At 44.2% G+C, this 17,989-nt stretch overlaps 1 protein-coding gene across 1 annotated transcript in view; it reads left to right on the top strand.

Annotated features, from left to right (window-relative positions):
- The first annotated feature begins 13,282 nt into the window (after positions 1 to 13,282).
- KLHL6 (kelch like family member 6) overlaps positions 13,283 to 17,989 on the top strand; it is a 37,725-nt gene continuing 33,018 nt past the window's right edge. Inside the window, exon 1 of the mRNA XM_006266681.3 lies at positions 13,283 to 13,605. Coding sequence (XP_006266743.1) covers positions 13,346 to 13,605 — 260 coding nt within the window. The 5' untranslated portion in view covers positions 13,283 to 13,345. The remainder of the gene's footprint in view (positions 13,606 to 17,989) is intronic.

Raw genomic sequence — 17,989 nt, 5'->3', positions numbered from 1 at the left:
GGGGTGGGGAAGAACTTGGAAAGGCTACTAGCTGACATATACCCAAAAAGGCTGCCTCCATCTTAACATGAACAGTACTTAGCTGTCCCCCAGAGTATGTAATACTACTCACTTATAAACTGAAGTTATGGGGTTACAAGAAAGATACTTACAAACAGAGGTCCCTTGTCTAGAGCTGTTGGGCATACTCACAGTCTGCCCCAGGTCTTTACAGTTGAGAGCTCTTCATCAGACTCCTGGGGCCGTTGGTGTCCTTACTGCTTTCTGCACTGTCTACAGTACAGTGTGGTTGGTTGGTGGGGTGTCAGGGCAAAATCCTAGCCAGCTCCCCCTCTTATGGATGCCTGCCAGGTCTGGAGGTCTGGCTTTTGTTTTTCACTTTCTTCTCTTTATTTCAGCTTCAGGTTTCAGCTTTTTGCTCTTGATTTGTGTTTTTGTGCATCCTGTGTGTGACTCCCTTTGGCCATTCCATTAGCAAGAACTTCATATGCATCCTTATTCCAGTGGTTCTTCCCAAAGGCTTTCTGAGCCTTTCCCTCCCCTCAGAGGGTGAAAAGATCAGGACCTCTGCCTGGCTCTAGATGGATGGTGTAGTGTGGTATAGCATTATAATGCTATAATGTTATACTGCAATGATACTGACTCAAGAAACATGCAAATAGAAATGACACGATACAGGCTGCCCACCAGCATCTGAAAAAAGAGATGACATTTGGTCAGCATGATGCAGGATAGCAGAGGGTACATGGGTCAACAGGTCAACTGGTGCTGGTAGAACACAAAACAGGAGGGGGATGGCAGTTGCAGGATCTCTCAGTTAGTGCAAAGTAGAGATGCATCCACACAAATAGTTGTCTGCATTTTGATATTTTACCCATAGTCAGACAGGAGTGCAGATTAAGCATTACCTAACCGGTTAATTTATCTTGTGTGAATGCAGGTAATTTCAGCGTGAATAAGCCAAGGTTTGTACAAACTAACACTGTGTTCCCCCTTTTCCTCCCCCACAGACAAATGCTCTGATTCCACCAAATTAACTAGTTGATTTAGATGGCAATTAATTAATTTAATGAGAAAAGAAGGACTGCAGCCAGAAAAAGCTTTGAAAGCTGAAAAGAGACTTTGCTTTGGAAGCTGTTACTAGAAAGTAACAACAATAGATTTAGCTATAGGGAGAATTACCCAGGATTAAAGAATGTATCACTACAGGTTTTACTTGTTTAAATTACTGGTGACTAGCAGATCTGTTTCATCAACAAAAACCATCCTGTTTTAAGGAGATCTAAGTGCCCAGATTTTAGACATCCTAAAGATGATTGATTCTTTTGTTCCATCAGCCCACAGCCATGGAAGAACACACTGCCTCTTGGTTATGCATTGCTGTTTGATGCTACTAGTGCCTGTCCAAATAATGATAACCAACTGATTACTTATTTGGTGTGAGTCTTTCCCTAAGGACTCAGGGATCCTGGCATTTTTAAGGAGCCCTACAAAAACAGACTTTTAATCTGGTGATAAAAACAAAAGAGAAGAGGAAAATTACTTAGTAGAAAAGGAACAATTGTAACAGTTAAAAATATATCCAGTGTGTTTGCATGGAGGGAGATAAGACTGGAGATATCAAGCAGTATTAGGGCAAGTCAACATTTCCTGAAAACAGTACACTACCTTCTTTCAACAGCAAATAATGGTAAGGGTGCTTATAACATCACAGTTATCAGCCAACTTAGTTGCAGTGTGGTTTCCGTTCCCACCAGCAGTATTCAGTGTTGCTAACCCTCACAACTTTACTACCAGTCTTGAAGTGCTTGGTGTCCTGCTTAAAGCCCCAGCTTTTGGAAGCAGGTGAGTATATGAGTATCACAGCTCTCATTTAAAAACAAAACAAGACACAACTTTCTCATCCTCTTGGTTACAGAATAAAGCTTGAAAAGATGAACTGTAAAGGATCCAACACATGAAAGCAAGTAAAAAGATACCAGGATTTTTAATCCAATACCATGATTTTCGGGGGCCTGACCCAATTTTTTTGTATACTTGGAACCTGGAGGACATCAAATTAGTAGTGAAGATGGAGCTTCAGAAGGAAGGAGATTCCTAGCCACAAGTGTAGCACAAGCAGGAATTACAACTGATGCACTTCAATTGCATTTCACCTCTGAGATCATAAAGGAGAAAATAAAGAAGTTGTGTAGAACTGGCAGACAATAATCTAGCCATCCAGGGGAAACAGGGAGGGAGATTTCTTGTTTCCTTCCTGTTTACCCTTGCAGTCTGCACAAGAGCCATCTAAAATGTGTTAGTTCTATTTTTTCAGTCCTTTCCACCTGTAAAGTCCAAGTTCAGCTATACACACTTCGGAAGCAAAGAGGAAAGCTAGTAAAAATGATCTGAAACAACACTTCCATAAATACACATCACAGATTCATGGTCTGTTAGCATACAGCTTACCAAGCTTAAGAACAAGTGCCATATCCCTTTGGAAATGTAGTTTTCCCAGCTTCCCAGTGCTGTGCAGCTTCTAGCTTGGTTTTTCTCAGCTGCTGGAGGGACTCAGTCAGACAACTCCCATGAGTTCCATTAATTCCATTAGTCAGCTTCCAAAACCTCTACCTCTGTTTGTACTCCATGGGTGCATCTACACAAGACACTGACTGCACAGTAGCTGAAAAGTACTGCACAGTAGCACATCATAGCACAAGTATTATTAGTCTACTGCATAGTAGCATCACCTAAAAGATGTTTGCAGGTGCTACCAAGCAGTAACTCTGGTTACTGCACATTTATTTAGTACTTGCTAATACAAATACTAAACAAATGCACAGTAATGACTGCTCATTAGTGTCTTGTGTAGACGTGCCCCTTGGAGCTGAAGCCTATCAGGGTCCAAGAGTGAATATTGCCTTTCTGCACCTCAGAGGAATGTAAGACGAGTAATAACTGGAATGTCAGTAGTAATCCTCTCTGATATGGCTTGGTGAACAAAGGGCAGGTGAGGCAGTCAGAGAACGTGGGTCAATATCAATTAGGGAATGGACAGATGTCACATTTGAAACATTTCAAATGCCTTTGAAGTGCTTCAGAGTTTGAATGGTACAGACATACTTGAACCAGAAATGGCCAAAGTGCTCCAAAATAGTACCTGTTCAAATGAAAAATAACTTAAGAAGTGTTTGCTGCTTCTTATATTTGTATGTTGTACTGTGCATCACAGGGCAACCCACAGTGCTCTGTTCCCTTTCCACCCTGAACCTCAGCCCTGGGAGATAGGGAGCTGCGATAGTCTCTTCTCCCCACACCCTCCGGGGGTAGTGGAATTACAGGTTACTGCAGCCCTTTGTTGCACCCTCCTGGCTGGAGGGCATGCCATTGCCTGCTCCCACAGCAATTTTGAAGCATTCCAGTCAAAAGGCATGATAAGGGCTGCATGTCTGTCCAGCTGAAACACTGGGTTTCTGAAATGTTTTGATGCCCATTAGAATTGGAAAGATTTCAAATGTTATTTCTATCCCCACCCTTAGAAGCACAGAAGAGTTAATAACAATAGATTTAATAGTAGAAATCTGACAAAGTGGGTTTCTCAACTTGTTACTTTTATTAGTCTTCATTTCCTGGTTCACCTCAAAGAGGAACTGCTATTCTTCAGTTCTTCCTGTTAGGAATTCTAATTCCAATATGTCTGTAGGACTTCTCTTCAGAGCTGGATGGAAAAATTGGAGATAGAGTTCTTCAAAATATATTGAAATCATCCCCATTTCATACTGGAGAGAAAAGCTTAAATTTATCTTCAAATAATTTAAGGAATACTTTCCATTTTAATTCTCCCTCCTCTCCCATATTTTGGCACTGTGGCAATAAAAGGACTCATGACCAGGATTAAATGTTCTTTTTTTTAATCTCTCTCTTTTCCTTTTTTTTCCCCTTGCCCTACTCTTGTTGAAACTCCCTCTGTTTGGAAAATATTAAATAAGAAATATTGAATAAGAAAAAGTCCACACATGCTCCTGGAAATTACTCATTTTACTGTGTTCAGTGATAAAATTGAGAAGTTTTCTTCATTTTCCCCAGCTTTGTCTGTGACTCTAACCCATAACTTGCATGGAAGGGGAGGCAAAAAACCCAGAGAATTTGCGTAGGACTGAAGTTTCCAGTGCCACCTTTCTCCAGCTTGAGTCTGCCCTGGTCCAGACTCCTAATGCATGGATGGGCACAGAGTCCTTGGGCTTAGTACAGAAAGGTCTGCTCCTGGCATGCACGGCAGAATCCTGTCTCCTTCTGCTAAGCATGAAAATACACTGATTCTGCAGTCAAGGCCTACAGCAGCAAGAAGAGAATTTGACCCACCCATTACCAGAATGAATGAATCGATTGAATGTGAATATGCATTCCGTGATGAATTTGCAAAACAGTGACCGCGTCTACACATACACTTTACCATGGAGTAAACTAATTAGCTTTTGAGTAAAGTGTAACTGTTGGTGACAGTACTGTTTTATGCTGGGGTAATTTATTGCAATTAAGCGCATGTGTAGATGTTGACTGCAGGTATAAATTGTTACTGGTCAGCCCAGCAAGCAGGGGGCAGACTCTTGCCTGCTGCCTAGCCACATGACCCGGCACTTTTAGCACCCTCATAGCCCAGCCCACCCCTCTGATGCCCTACCTCACCACCCAGAGCTGGGGCTGACCCACAGTGCCCCCTGCCAGTGCAGTCCCAGGTGGACGTGTAGATGCTCTGCCCAGGAGTAGTTTACTTCAGCTCAAACTAATCTAGAGTTTATTGGTTTGTATTAATTGCATGTGTGGATGCACCAAGTGAGCATGTCTACATGTGCATTTAAGTGAGACTAAATTTAATGTGCATTAAGCGATTTTTGACAAATGCACATTAAGTGATTTTTGACAAATATCTACACGTGCAGGGACTTGGCACTAAAGTTAGTGCCAAGTCTGTGCATCCTTGCCATGTGCCCGTAGTGGCTGGACAGACCCAGCATTAAAGTTAGTGCCAGGTCATATTTACATGTTCATTAATGCACTTTAACTAATCATGCATAAATTTGATACCTGCATTTGCAGGTATCAAATTTAGGTGCAATTTGCCTAATTTTCCTGTTTTTAATGTGCATTAAGGGTGCGCACATGTAGATATGCATCTGTAATGCACATTAAATTAGGCTAATGTACATAAACACATCTCATGTAAACATGCCCAGTGTGTAGAAAAAGGAACTTGAAACCAACTCTAGTGCTATCATTTCAGCTTTCTAAATCTTCCTCTACATGGGAAAACTGCAAAAAGAACTAAAATGAAATCATGAGAAAAACTCTAACTTCATTCATGCTATTCACTTTATTCATGTAGTCAGTGACTGAAAGGAATAAAAGGAAAAGTATAAAAGGGGGAAAAATGGAAACAGTCTAAATTCTAAAAAATGTCATTGATAACAGAATGTCACATTGAGGAGAAACAAAAGCTTTCTATATATTTTCAGTATTGAAAAACAGCTATCTTTTTATTAAAAATTCTTCAAATTAAAAATTTCACTCAGTCTTCCTGAACCTGTTCTTATTCCCCCTTGGCTGGGATTCTTCATAGTCACATGATCATCTTCCATTATCTTGCCCCATCAATCACCTGACAGCTTGCCTAAAACTAGGACTGCTAGGATGCAGTGCTTTAATCTTCACTGATGGCTCAAAAGTGGCTTCTGCACCTATATTCAAACATCTTGGAGAGCGGCCAAATCCCTCAAATCTGGTGTGAAGCAATGGTTATTGCTCTGCTGAAACCTGGGAAACCAGCCAGCGATCCAGGGAGCTACAGGCCAATATCATTGCTTTGTACAACTTACAAATTACTGAGGCAGTTCATCCTGCAAAGGATTAGCTCAATTGACAAAGCGTCCATCCCTTGAGAACAAGCCAGTTTTATGCTGCACCAAAGCTGCTGTGACCGAGTGCTTACCCTCACCATAAACATCAAGGCTGGCTTCCAGCACAACCTTAAAACCGGCACTGCATTCATTGACCTTTCTGCAGCAAATGATACCATTTGGAAGCATGGCCTGTTGCTAAATCTTTCCCGCCTTCTCCCATGTGCCAGACTGCTCTGCCTTTTGCGGACATTTCTCGGCAACCGATGGATGCATGTTTACCTCTGAGACAAAGAAAGAAGACCAAGAACTCTAAATAACAGCTTCCTGCAGGGAAGTGTTTTTGCCCGAACTCTTTTCAACATTTATATAAGTGATATGCCAATGACCTGGTACTAACGACACAGGCAAGGGCTTTCAAAGAGATTGAAGACACACAGATGTCAGACCTGTCAGTAATGGTAGAATATTTCTGCAAGTGGAGGCTGTGGCCAAATCTAAGTCCGTCATCTCAGCATTTCATCTCAACAATCAGAAATTACATGTTCATCTCAGCATTACGTTTTGCAGAGAAAAATCACAACATGATCCAACTCCATTGTGTGACACTCAACTGCACCTTAACTTTTCATAATCGTCTTTGAAAAATAGCTGAGAAGATTAGGAGTCGAGTGAACATAGTGCGAAAACTCACCAGAATGAGCTGGGGTGCCACCACAGGAGTAGTCTGGACCTCTGCTATGGCACTGTGTACCTGTTTGGGTTGCTAACACTCATATCAAATGCATGGATATCCAGTTAAATTTTGCAATGCGTGCTATCACCAGAACCCTGAAATCTATACCGATTCAATGGTTACTGGTGCTGGCCTCCGGGCATTCGTTGCAACAAAGCTACATACAGAGAGGTTCTCCGCATGAATGACAACCCAGACCTCCCCATCCATACAGATTTAAAGAACCTCCCAGCTCACCACTTGGTCTCCCAGAAACTTCTGTGGACACATATGCATGCCCTTGTAGGACACGACAGTGCAGCAGCTTGGAGGAAAATGTGGAATGAAACCACCATTAGAAATAAACATCTAATTTCTGACCCAACAATAAAGTCTCCTGGTTTTGACCTTCTGCGAAAAACATGGAAAGCTCTAAATTGGATCTGAGCCAGGCATAGCCAGTGTGGTCACTTGATGTACAAATGGTGTATAAGGAGTTTTGCAAAATGTAACTATGGCAAGCCTGATCAAACTATGAACCTGTGGCAGGGACACCACCATAAACTGAGATTTACCTTGTGGCAGGGTCAAAGGTGCAGTGGGAGAGAGGCTACCATGGGAGGACAGGCTACGCTGAGACTGGAGGCAGAAAACCCGAAGAAGTCACAGTCGGCTGTGGGAGAGCTGTTGGTGCATGCAGCTGCACCAGCATGGGCATGCTTTATGGTGGCATGCTGACACCAGTTCACCAGCCAGCCCTTGGAGGGGGGAATAAAAACCCTGCTGGACAATATTCGGGGAGGACCAGAAGTGGGTCCTTCGGAAGGCCCAGAGCAGCTGGGATCAAGTGACAGCCCTGACGGGGGTGAGTGGTGGCAACCCCAGGAGGGGGCATGCCCAGACAACGCTGACTCGGCAGAACCTGAACTCTTACCTGGGATGGGACAGTGGATCCCAGATGCAGCTAGTGTGGAGTGGAACAGCAGTGAGCCTGCAGAGAGAAAGAGAGGAGAAACAGTCAGACACTGTGAGTCAATATGGGGAGAAAAGGGAGCACACCTGGGAGTAAGGTATCCAGGGATGAGTAGGAAGCCAAGCCAAGCTGACATGAGGCCTGAACCAGCATGGTATGCTGTCTGAATTGGACTGTGAATATATAAGGGCTAAGCCCTTACCGTGGCGAGGGGACTTTGTCTCAGCCATGGCCAAGGAGCAACATCTCTGGGTGCTGCAATGCGGGGTATAGGGGAGGTGGAGCCCCGATATGGGAGGCCAAGCAAGAGTGCCAAAGGAGGGAACCAGGGGAGGCAGGACTTAAAAACATCCTACCAACAATAACCAGTGCCAACAAGACATGGCAGGTGGGAATCCCTGGGGACCTTTTGAGGTATCTGCCTGGAAGACAAGTTGTTGACCTGAAAGGAGACGTCTGCGCCCAAACGGCCAGAAGAGCGAAACACGCTAGTGAACATCACAGGAGGTTACAGGATCACATAACAATACTCTGCCCTCTATATAAATTTGATGGTGATATTATAGAGATACATTCTCTTTCCTCAACAGCATTAGACTGGTTAACTAACTTTAAACTGGATTTATAATTATTGTTCCAAGTCAGCCATATAAAAAAAGAAGAAGAATCTTCACCAGTTCCATTCTCACCACACACCATCTGCTATATGAAAAGGCTCTATCTGGGGACAAAACCTGGCATTTCTAAGTACCTAAAGGGTAGTGTGAGTATTTTCTTTTTGGGGAGTTGGGTTCTTTCAGCATTTCCTTTAATGAATCATAGAATCATAGAAAATTAGGAGTGGAAGGGACCTCAGGAGGTCACCTAGTCCAACCCCCTGCTCAAAGCAGGACGTCGCCAAAGCTTATTATCCTAGCCACAGCTTTGTCCAGACAAGTTTTAAAATCTCTAAGGAGGAAGATTCTACAACAGGGGTGGGCAAAATGCGGCCCGCGGGCCAGATGCGGCCCACCAGGCCATTCTATCCAGCCCATGGGACCCCTAAAAATTTAGAATATTAATATTTATCTGCCCCTGGCTGCCTGTCATGTGGCCCTTGATGGTCTGCCAAAACTCAGTAAGTGGCCCTCCGCCTGAAATAATTGCCCATCCGTGTTCTACAACCTCTCTGGGTAACCTGTTCCAGTGTTTTACTATATACATAGTGAGGAAGTTTTTCCTAATATCTAACCTACATGTCCCTTGCTGCAACTTGAGACTGTTGCTCCTTGTTCTGTCATCTGCCACGACTATAAACAGTCTAGCTCCATCCTCTTCGGAATCACCCTTCAGGTAGTTGAAGGCTGCTATTAAATCCCTTTTTAGTCTTCACTTCTCTTCTCTAGACTAAATAAGCCCAGTTCCCTCAGTCTCTCCTCAGAAGTCATGTGCTTAACCCCTAACCATTTTCACTGCCCTCCATTTTCACTCCCCTCAATTTGTTCACATCCTTTCTGTAGTGGACTGAACTCAGTACTCCAGATTTAGCCTCATCAGTGCTGAATAAAGAGGAATAATAATTTTGCTTGATCTGCTGGCAACATGCCTACCAATTCAGCCCAGTATGCTGTTAGCTGCCTTAGCAACCAGGGGCACACGCTTGGCTCATAGACACTAACTCCCAGGTCCTTTTCTGCAGAGCTGCTGCCCAGCCAGTCAGCCCCCAGACTGTACTGGTGCATGGAATTGTTCTGTCCTAACTGCAGAACTTTGTACTTGTCCTTACTGAACCTCATGAGATTTCTTTTGGTCCAGTCCTCCAATTTATCTAGGTCTATCCAAATCCTAACCCTACTCTCCAGTGTATCTACTACTCCCCTCAGCTTGGTGTCATCTGTAATCTTGCTGAGGGTGCACTCTATCTCATCTTTCAGGTCATTGATAAAAATATTGAACAAAACCAGTCCCAGGACTGACCCCTGAGGCACTCCACTTGATACCAGATGCCAACTAGACATTGAGCCATTGATTACTATACTCTAAGCCTGATGCTTCAGCCAGTTTTCTGCCCACCTTACAGTGCAACCACAGTATAAAATAAGACTCAGCAGGTGACTATAGACTGAATGGGAAGCAGGATGGAACCGTTCAGTGTGTGTGCGCATATATTCTATGGAATATTTTGTAAAATAAAAATAGTGCAAAAGCTCTTTCCAGGCAAGTTTTGGACTCATATTACAGATGGGGAAATTGAGGCACAGAAGGGTGAACCGACTTCCTCAACTTTTGTCAGCTTGGCTGAGAATGACATATTAAAGTCTTAGACTCCAATTCCTTGTCTACACCCTTTTATTTATATATCACAACTGTTCAGGTTTTATTTAATTCTCTTCAACTGAAGTGTCTGGCTGTACATTAAAGAAGGAAAGCTAACATAGTTAAGGACTGTATTATAAAGGAACTAACTATATATTCCATCTCTTACCTCAGAGCTTTGTAAGAGCAAAATATAAAATAAGTTATTAAAATGGAAAAATATTAATGCCTTGTTAAAAATTTAGATGTGCTGCAGATTATCAACCAGTATAAATCACCATGATTCTATTCAGATTTACAAAACACGAAGTCCTAGAAATCTCATCTATACATGCTAGGCTGTCTTGATTCAGCTTAGAAACACATCCTAAATGCCATAGTTTAACATAGTCCATTACAATTTTCTCTGGAAGGGTTTCCATTCTCTAAAATTACAGTTCCCTCCATTTTAAGATAACTGGGTGGGTTGGGAAGAAGATAAGCCTTGCAGGGTGCCCTGATGTTCTAAGTTATTTAACACCATTCATTAACTACTCAATTATCTATCTATCTATCTATCTATCTATCTATCTATCTATCTATCTATCTATCTATCTATCTATCTATCTATCTATCTATCTATCTATCTATCTAATAGGCCCATGCAAAGTGGCAAGTATTTGCTTCAGATTTGGCCCATTTGGAGGACAGTGACTTGATTCGGAGATTCAAATCACTGTCCCAATTGGATTCAGCTGAATCAGATCTGAAAGATTTGGTGCCTCTTTGGAGATTTGGCTATAGACTAAACAGGCAGCTGACACAGCTGCCTTCAGCTGGTAAATCTGTTGGGGTTGGGGGTGGGGGAGGGAAGGGGTGTGGGGGAAGGAGGGGTTGGATTTGGGGCTGGGACATACTGCCCAACCAGGAAGGGGGAGAATGTTACTGGGGGAGGAGGGTAGCAGGGCAGAGCCCCTGCTCCCAGCACTGCTGCGCCCACATCAGTGCTGGGACTCTGTGCTGCTGCTGCTGCTTGCCAGCTGGCACAGGAGAATGTGGGATGTGGACACGGCAGCTCTGGGAGCGGGGGCTATGCTCTGCTGCTGCTTGCCCCCTTCTACCTGGAGTGAGCCACACCTGCATCCTGCCCCTCCCCTCTCCTGCCCCGGCTAGGCAAGTGGCAGCAGCACAGAGTCCTTACTCCCAGTGTTGCTGCACCCACGTCCCATGCCTCCCTGCCCCCTCCCTGAGTCCTACACCCCCCATCCTGGCTGGGCAGCTTGTCCTAGCCCCAATCCCTCCCACGCCCCTTACCTAACCCCAACAGACTTACCAGCTGGAGGCAGCTGTGTCAGCTTTTTAGTCTATGGCCGAATCATTTTCGAATCTTTTTCTGAATCAATTTGGATGCTTCGAATTGATTAGGAGCTTTTACTTGATTTGATTTGGAAAATTGGTCCCCAAATCAGGCTGAATCTTCATAGATTTCATAGACATTAGGGCTGGAAGGGACCTCGGAAGATCACTGAGGCCAATCCGTCATTGGCCCGCCCACCTGTTCTGGGCCAACCACCCACCTCCTCAGCTGCCACACCTTGTTGTTTCTTAATTGGTTCTTATTAAGGCAGGAGGCTGCCCATTCTTGCCCCAATGCCAGGGGGGGTGATATCTGCGGCTCTGTTCCTCCCCTACACTACAGCCCATGCCTCACATGGTGACATAATTACTCCTGGCCTGAGACCAGAGGAAACCAAGTCCACAGTTGGGCTCCATGCACACGCACACTCATATCACCTTCCTTCTCACAGGAGGCCTCTTCCACTCTGCCCCTCTCTAACTGGGGCCTCTGGCATACTTCCTGTTACTGGGCCATACTCCACTGCCCTGCTTCTGCTTAAGCGACCCCTCTGGGGCACCAGGCTTTGCTACTCACATAGTGGTCTTGCCATGCAGTCCCTTCAGTTCCTGTGAGTTCCGCTACTCTGTGTGGTCTGGCCTTGTGCCAAACCCTGGGCTAATTCTGCCCCATGTCACCTGGCAACTCCTCACACACACACACACACACACACACACTGGGCTCCCAGCCCTCTGGCTGCCCCCTCACTGGGGCTCCACACCCACCCCATCACTGGAGTTCTGCATCTCCACCCCCTCACTGGTGCTGCCTCCTCACTGGGGCTCCACATCACCACCCCCTCACTGGGGCTACAGGGCTTCCCTCCCTGGTGGGGCTCAGGTGGCCGTAGCCATGCCTGGCCCCTTCTGGGTCTTACAACCTCCCTGGGCTCAGGTGGCTATAGCTGTGCCTGGCCCCCTTGTACCCACAATGATGTGGGGGCTAGGGGTTAAGGCGCCTTGACCCACCTATCAGCAGGGTGGTAACTGGCCTGGTATTTCCTGGGGGCTCCCATGCCACTGAGAGCCCCACCAGGCCACCCACTCCCAGCAGGGTGCAGTTTTAGGTCAGGACCAGGACCAGGACCAGGACCAGGAGCCTCCTAGCCATCCCCTACAGCTCCTCCCTTATCTCCAGGATGTTCCAAGCAGCCTTGCAGCCAAGTGATGTTACTGCCTGGGCTGCCAGCAGTGAACTGTTCAGTCTATATAGATGGCCAGGGATCTAAAATGGCTGCCGCAATCAAGCACCTGCTGGCTGCTTGTCTCAGCCCTTAAAGTGGCAGGCACTACAGTGCCCTGCCACACTCCCGCTTATTTGATCTTGTATTATTAAACAGCAAGTCATGGCAGGTGAGACAGGAGAGACTGCCCTAGACAGAGGAGTGGGCCAGCATTGCAATTGGCCACATGATCTTCCCCTTGTCACAATTACCAAACTAAACAAGATATTTTTATATAGGTGTGATATATATATATATATATATATATATCCTGTTTAGTTAAATGCTTCTTCACTACAGAAACTTAAAAGGAATTATTTCCAACATATGCCAAACACTTCTGTGACCTAATAAGGGACAGCAATACCAATCAACAGATATTTCTGAATATGTGAGAATACACTAAAAAAAAAACTTCTGGGTGTCAGCTCAGTTATTAACATTTTAAAAATCATATGTGAAAAAGAGATTTAATTTACAAAAGCAGCTTTTATTAGCTGCTTTCACTGCTAGGTTAAGGGATTGCTAAGCCATACAGTGCACCTATCATTGTGGACAAGTGGATCTGGATAGTAAAGACAGATCAATTTCAGTTTGGGAAAGAGGCCTTCCCTGTCACTTGTAATCTTCTCACATCCAGAAGCATCTTGAGTCCTTTTCTAAACACACTGATATTACTTGAAATTCACAGGGAAGAAAAAAAACCCAGCCTTTGTTTGTGTTAACAGGATGAGAAAGTGCAAGGCTTCCTGTTGTATGTGTGTGACAGCTATAGATAAGCAGAGAGCCCTGGACAGGAAATCCGCTTAACTTCTGTAGTGTGACTCGTCTGAAGCTTAGGAGCTTTTAGACTGAAGCACCAACGGAATGACACGGTGCTGGTTAAAACATGGGTGACACGGTAGAGAAAAGTTCTGAAGAGCCTCTGGTCTCTTTGGACAATGACTGTTCCAGGAAGATGGGGGACCTTGTGGAAGTCTCGAATGGTGAAAAGGTCAAGTTTGATGACACTGGGCTCTCTATGGTTCTTCAGAATGGTCTGGAGAACCTCCGGCTGGAAAACTCTCTCACAGATGTAATCTTGTGTGTGGACAGCATAGAATTCTCTTGCCACCGTGTGGTCCTTGCTGCCGCAAGTAACTATTTCAGGTAAGACAATTTTAAAAAACAGAAAGCCTCTTTCTTTCAGGATATTTAGGCAGGGAATTTCTAAGGAGACTGACATTGGGAGCCCAGCTTCCATTGAATTTAATTGCGTGTTGGGTTCCTAATATTTTCAGCTCCTTTGCAAGCTGAAAGCATCAAACTCTGGATTGTAATATATCACCATTGAACAAGTTTAATTGAGACAGACAAATAAAAGAAAAATGGTTGGCAGATGAAGTGATGGAGAATTAATGTAGCCAAATACTTGGCGCGTTGTCTGAAGCACAGATGCATAAAATGAGGGTGAATGGCGGCAAAGAGGAAAATCATTGAGATCACAGGTCTTTTTGACTCCTTTTGTGGAAAGCTGTCTGTTTTTTTCACTGTTGCTCTGTGGCAGCTTACACATTGCATAAACCTGTTGAGAAAGGAAAAGGATGTGTGTCCCATTTCCTATCTTTCCCAGGATTGCTGTAAAATCATTTGAGAGATGGGAACCATCTGCTTGGAAGAATTTTAAAGAAAATGGAGACTATACATTTAGTCATTTTAAAACCACAATTAATTGTCTATTTTATGCCACTAACTGGAAGGAACAAATTTGAGACATACGGAGAAAAGCAGTGTCAGTTATAACAAAATTTCCACCATCACTTAGACATGCACATTTGCATGGTAGGGATTTTTTTTTTCACGGTTGAAGTGGTCAGATGACCAAACACCTACAGTGGAAACTTGAGAATCAAAATCTGTGATTATTTGTGATGTGAATGGAAAATACTGTTTTAGTGGAGCCTGGCAAATTTTAGTGGCAGAGATTGCAAAAGCATTACTAATAATTATTATTAACAACAACAAAAACAACAACAATAATAATAGTACTTATATTCTGCCCTATCCAGAAAGGCTCAGAACAGTTTAAAATAAATCACAAACTGCACATAGGTAAAAAACAACAGTAGATTCTCCAAACAACATCTAATACTGAAGATAGGAATCGGACATTTCTAAAAGAGAACCCAATGGTGATAAAAGCAGCATCTCAGTGCTTCTGATTCTGGTACCATGTAGTAAAGGGAAAGAAAATGCACAATTAATAAAGGAATTAAGATAACATTACTTTGAAAAACTGGTTAACAGTAAAAAGGTCTTCCCTGTTATCAGGGGCTTACAGGAGAATTCATGTAGCTGCCCACCAGTCACCTGCTGTTGATACAGCACTCTGGGAGGATGCTGTGAATGTTTATGGTCAGTGCCGTAGTAAGGAGGGGCGAGCAGGGCGACTGCCCTGGGTGCTGAAATGAAGGGGTGCCAACAGGTGCTGCCCAGCTGGGGCAGGGCATGGGACGGAGTCATGAGTGGATCGTTTTGGGGGGCACGGGGATGGGGGGAGGGCGGCTCCTGTCACTGCATGCACTCCCAGGCAAGCATGGGGGGAGGGCGTGTCCCCTGGATCTTTGTGTGGGGCAAGGGTGGGCTACCACTGCGGGCTTGGCCCCAGGCACCAAACTTCCTTGCCATGGTATTGTCTATGGTGCACCTTTAAGACCCTTTGGATTATACTGTGACTTTGGGGATACTAGTTGCATATTGTCACATGTCACATTAATAATAATTACACGTATACAAAGAAACTAACAAGGGCTGTTTATGAATCTCACAATGATGCACTGGGAGTTGCATGTACCTAAGGAGAGAGAGATTCAATGGTTAGGCAACTCATAAGATTTGACTGATTTGTCTCAATTACTCTGGATCTTTAGGACTTGTGCAAAGGTCATCAAGTTCAGTCCCTTTGTTACTAGGAATAGCCACATCATCTAATCCCTCTAATAAACTCACATGGTACATTTTGGTTGCTACCAGAACACAAATAATTAATACCACCTTCCCATTTTACATGGAGGTTAAATACAGCCAAGCAGGGATATCAACCTTCAATTAATTGATATCATACTTAGCACAATGCTTCTGATGAATCCTATATTCTTGTAGACATGTTGGGTTTGAATCTCCACTTCACCTGTCCATAGTTAAGGTTGCAAAGAGGCAACAATGCACTACCAGATTAGAATAGTAGCACTTTATATTTGCTTTGCACAGTTAGTAGGCTCAGAGCAGCTAATTTCAGCATTTTCAAGAATATCTATTAATTTGAGGAGCTGAAAATTAAGCAGGATTTTTAAAGGTGGGGCACTGAAGGCTAGGCTCAAACATCCACATTTAGGCAGCAAACATCCACATTTAGGCAGCAAATGGCCTGATAATTAAAACTGTTGAGGGTTGGGCACCAGCCTGACCAATGGGGTAACGAGCAGTGTCTTGATTGCCACTGCAAGTAGAATGCCTCCCAAAGAGGACAGTGTGCTCAAACTCTCTCTCTCTCTCTCTCTCTTCATCCCCAAATGCAGTGGAAGTTGCTGTCTTGGGGTCTCAGCACATCTGTGGAGTAGACTGCAAGCAGGAGGAAGGCAGAATGGCCTAGGTATATGAAGAGGAGCAGAGTATGACTCCTGCTCCCCCAAATTTGCTGGGGTGTTTAGGTGATCAGAGAGGTCACAGCCAGGTTCTGTGTTGCCTGTAATTACCTGCAGGGAGCTATTGCTGTCAGCTCAGTGAGTGCTTGTTCCAGTCTCACAGCCTGTTTCAGAACTGTCAGCTGGCTCCAGTGTCTCTTGTCAATGCTCAGAGCCTTCACCATCTCCTCACCCATCAGTCAAGTGGGGAGACCCGAACCACAGGCAAACATAGTATAGGAGATGCTGGCTCATACCCACTGGGTTTTGGGGAGGAGTGACATGGAACTGCCATTGTGGTTTTCACCTCATGATCTCACTTCATGGAACATACATTAAACAAGTCTCTACACCCCTCAGAGGTTAGGTTGTATTAGTCCTTCTATAGACAGAAGGATATTGGTGAAGAGAGGTTAAGCAACTTTGACAAGATCCTTGAGTCAGGGTCAAAGTATAGACTAGAATTCAGAGGCAATACTCTAACCTCATTTAGGATGGGGGAACGCTCCTATAACTCCACTGACTTACATTGAGTTACTCCATGGCATGAGACATAAACAAAATCTAGGTCTGCCCTGACTATCTGCCACGATCTAACCACAAGATTGCAGTCCCACATCTGTGAGATGGAGTGAGAGCACAGAACACCTGCATCTAACAGCAGCAGCTTTTTTCTCTCTCACGTAAAGCATTTCCATCATCCCCACAATTTAATTGCCTTTGTGAAGAGAGCTCCTGACCCTTACTGAAAGCCTCAATTCGGTGACAAAGCAAGACGTGGTTCCCAAATGTCTGCCTGTTTTAATGCCTCAGGCCTCACTTCATAGGATCATAGGAAAGTAGGGCTGCAAGGGACCTCACAAAGTCATTTGGTGCAGACCCCTGCTCAAGGTAGGATCATCCCTAACTAAACCATCCCTCCCAAGTGTCTGTCCTACCTGCTCTTGAAAATATCCAACGATGGAGATTCCATCATTTCTCCAGCTTGTTCCAATATTTGAACACCTTCATAGTCAGAAAGTTCCTTTTAATCTGCAACCTACATTTCCTCTCGTACAGCTTGAGGTCATTGCTTCTAGTCCTGTCTCTTACAGCCACAAAAAGCTCATCTTCATTCTCTCTATAATTGTCCTTCATGTGTTTGAAGTCTATTATCAAATCCCCCTCAGTCTTCTCTTCTCCAAACTAAATAATCCTGGTTCTTTCAGCCTACCATCATAAGTCTTGCTGACCAGGTTCTTAATAATTTGTGTTGCTTGGTGCTGGACTTCCCAATCTGTCCACATTCTCTTTCAACTGTAGGGCCTAAAATTGGATGCAGTACTCCAGGGGAGGCTTCATCAGTGCTGAACAGAGCAAAAGAACCACTTCCCTTGATTTGTAAGTGACTCCAGTAAACTGTCATCCTTCTTTACAAGAGCACGATGTTTTCTCATATTCAGCTTATGGTCTGTTGTAACCCGCAGGCCCTTCTCTGCACTCCTGCAGACTAGTCAGTCATTTCCCAGCCTGCATTTGTGCATATAATTATTCCTTCCTCAATGCAAGACTTTCCATTTATCCTTGCTGACTTTCATTCGATTGTGAACCATTTTTCCAGTCTATCTCGGTCATACTGGATCCTATCCCTATCCTCCATGGTGTCTGCAACTCCACCCAACTCGGCGTCATCCAAAAATGTCCTAACCATGCACGTAATCCCATTGTACAAATCACTGAAACTTAAGCAATATGCATCACCACTGGAAAATACAGAAAATAATGAGGACCTAATTCCTGTACCCACTGAAGGGTGTTTTGCCATGGACTTCAATGAGAACAAGATTAGACAACAGAACAAAGCAAAGAACAGGAGACATGATGAATGTAGT

Source organism: Alligator mississippiensis, chromosome 7 (assembly GCF_030867095.1).
Source record: "Alligator mississippiensis isolate rAllMis1 chromosome 7, rAllMis1, whole genome shotgun sequence".
In the NCBI taxonomy this organism is placed as follows: domain Eukaryota; kingdom Metazoa; phylum Chordata; order Crocodylia; family Alligatoridae; genus Alligator; species Alligator mississippiensis.
Note: the sequence above shows the minus strand (reverse complement) of the source record. Positions and strands in the feature narration are given on the sequence as shown.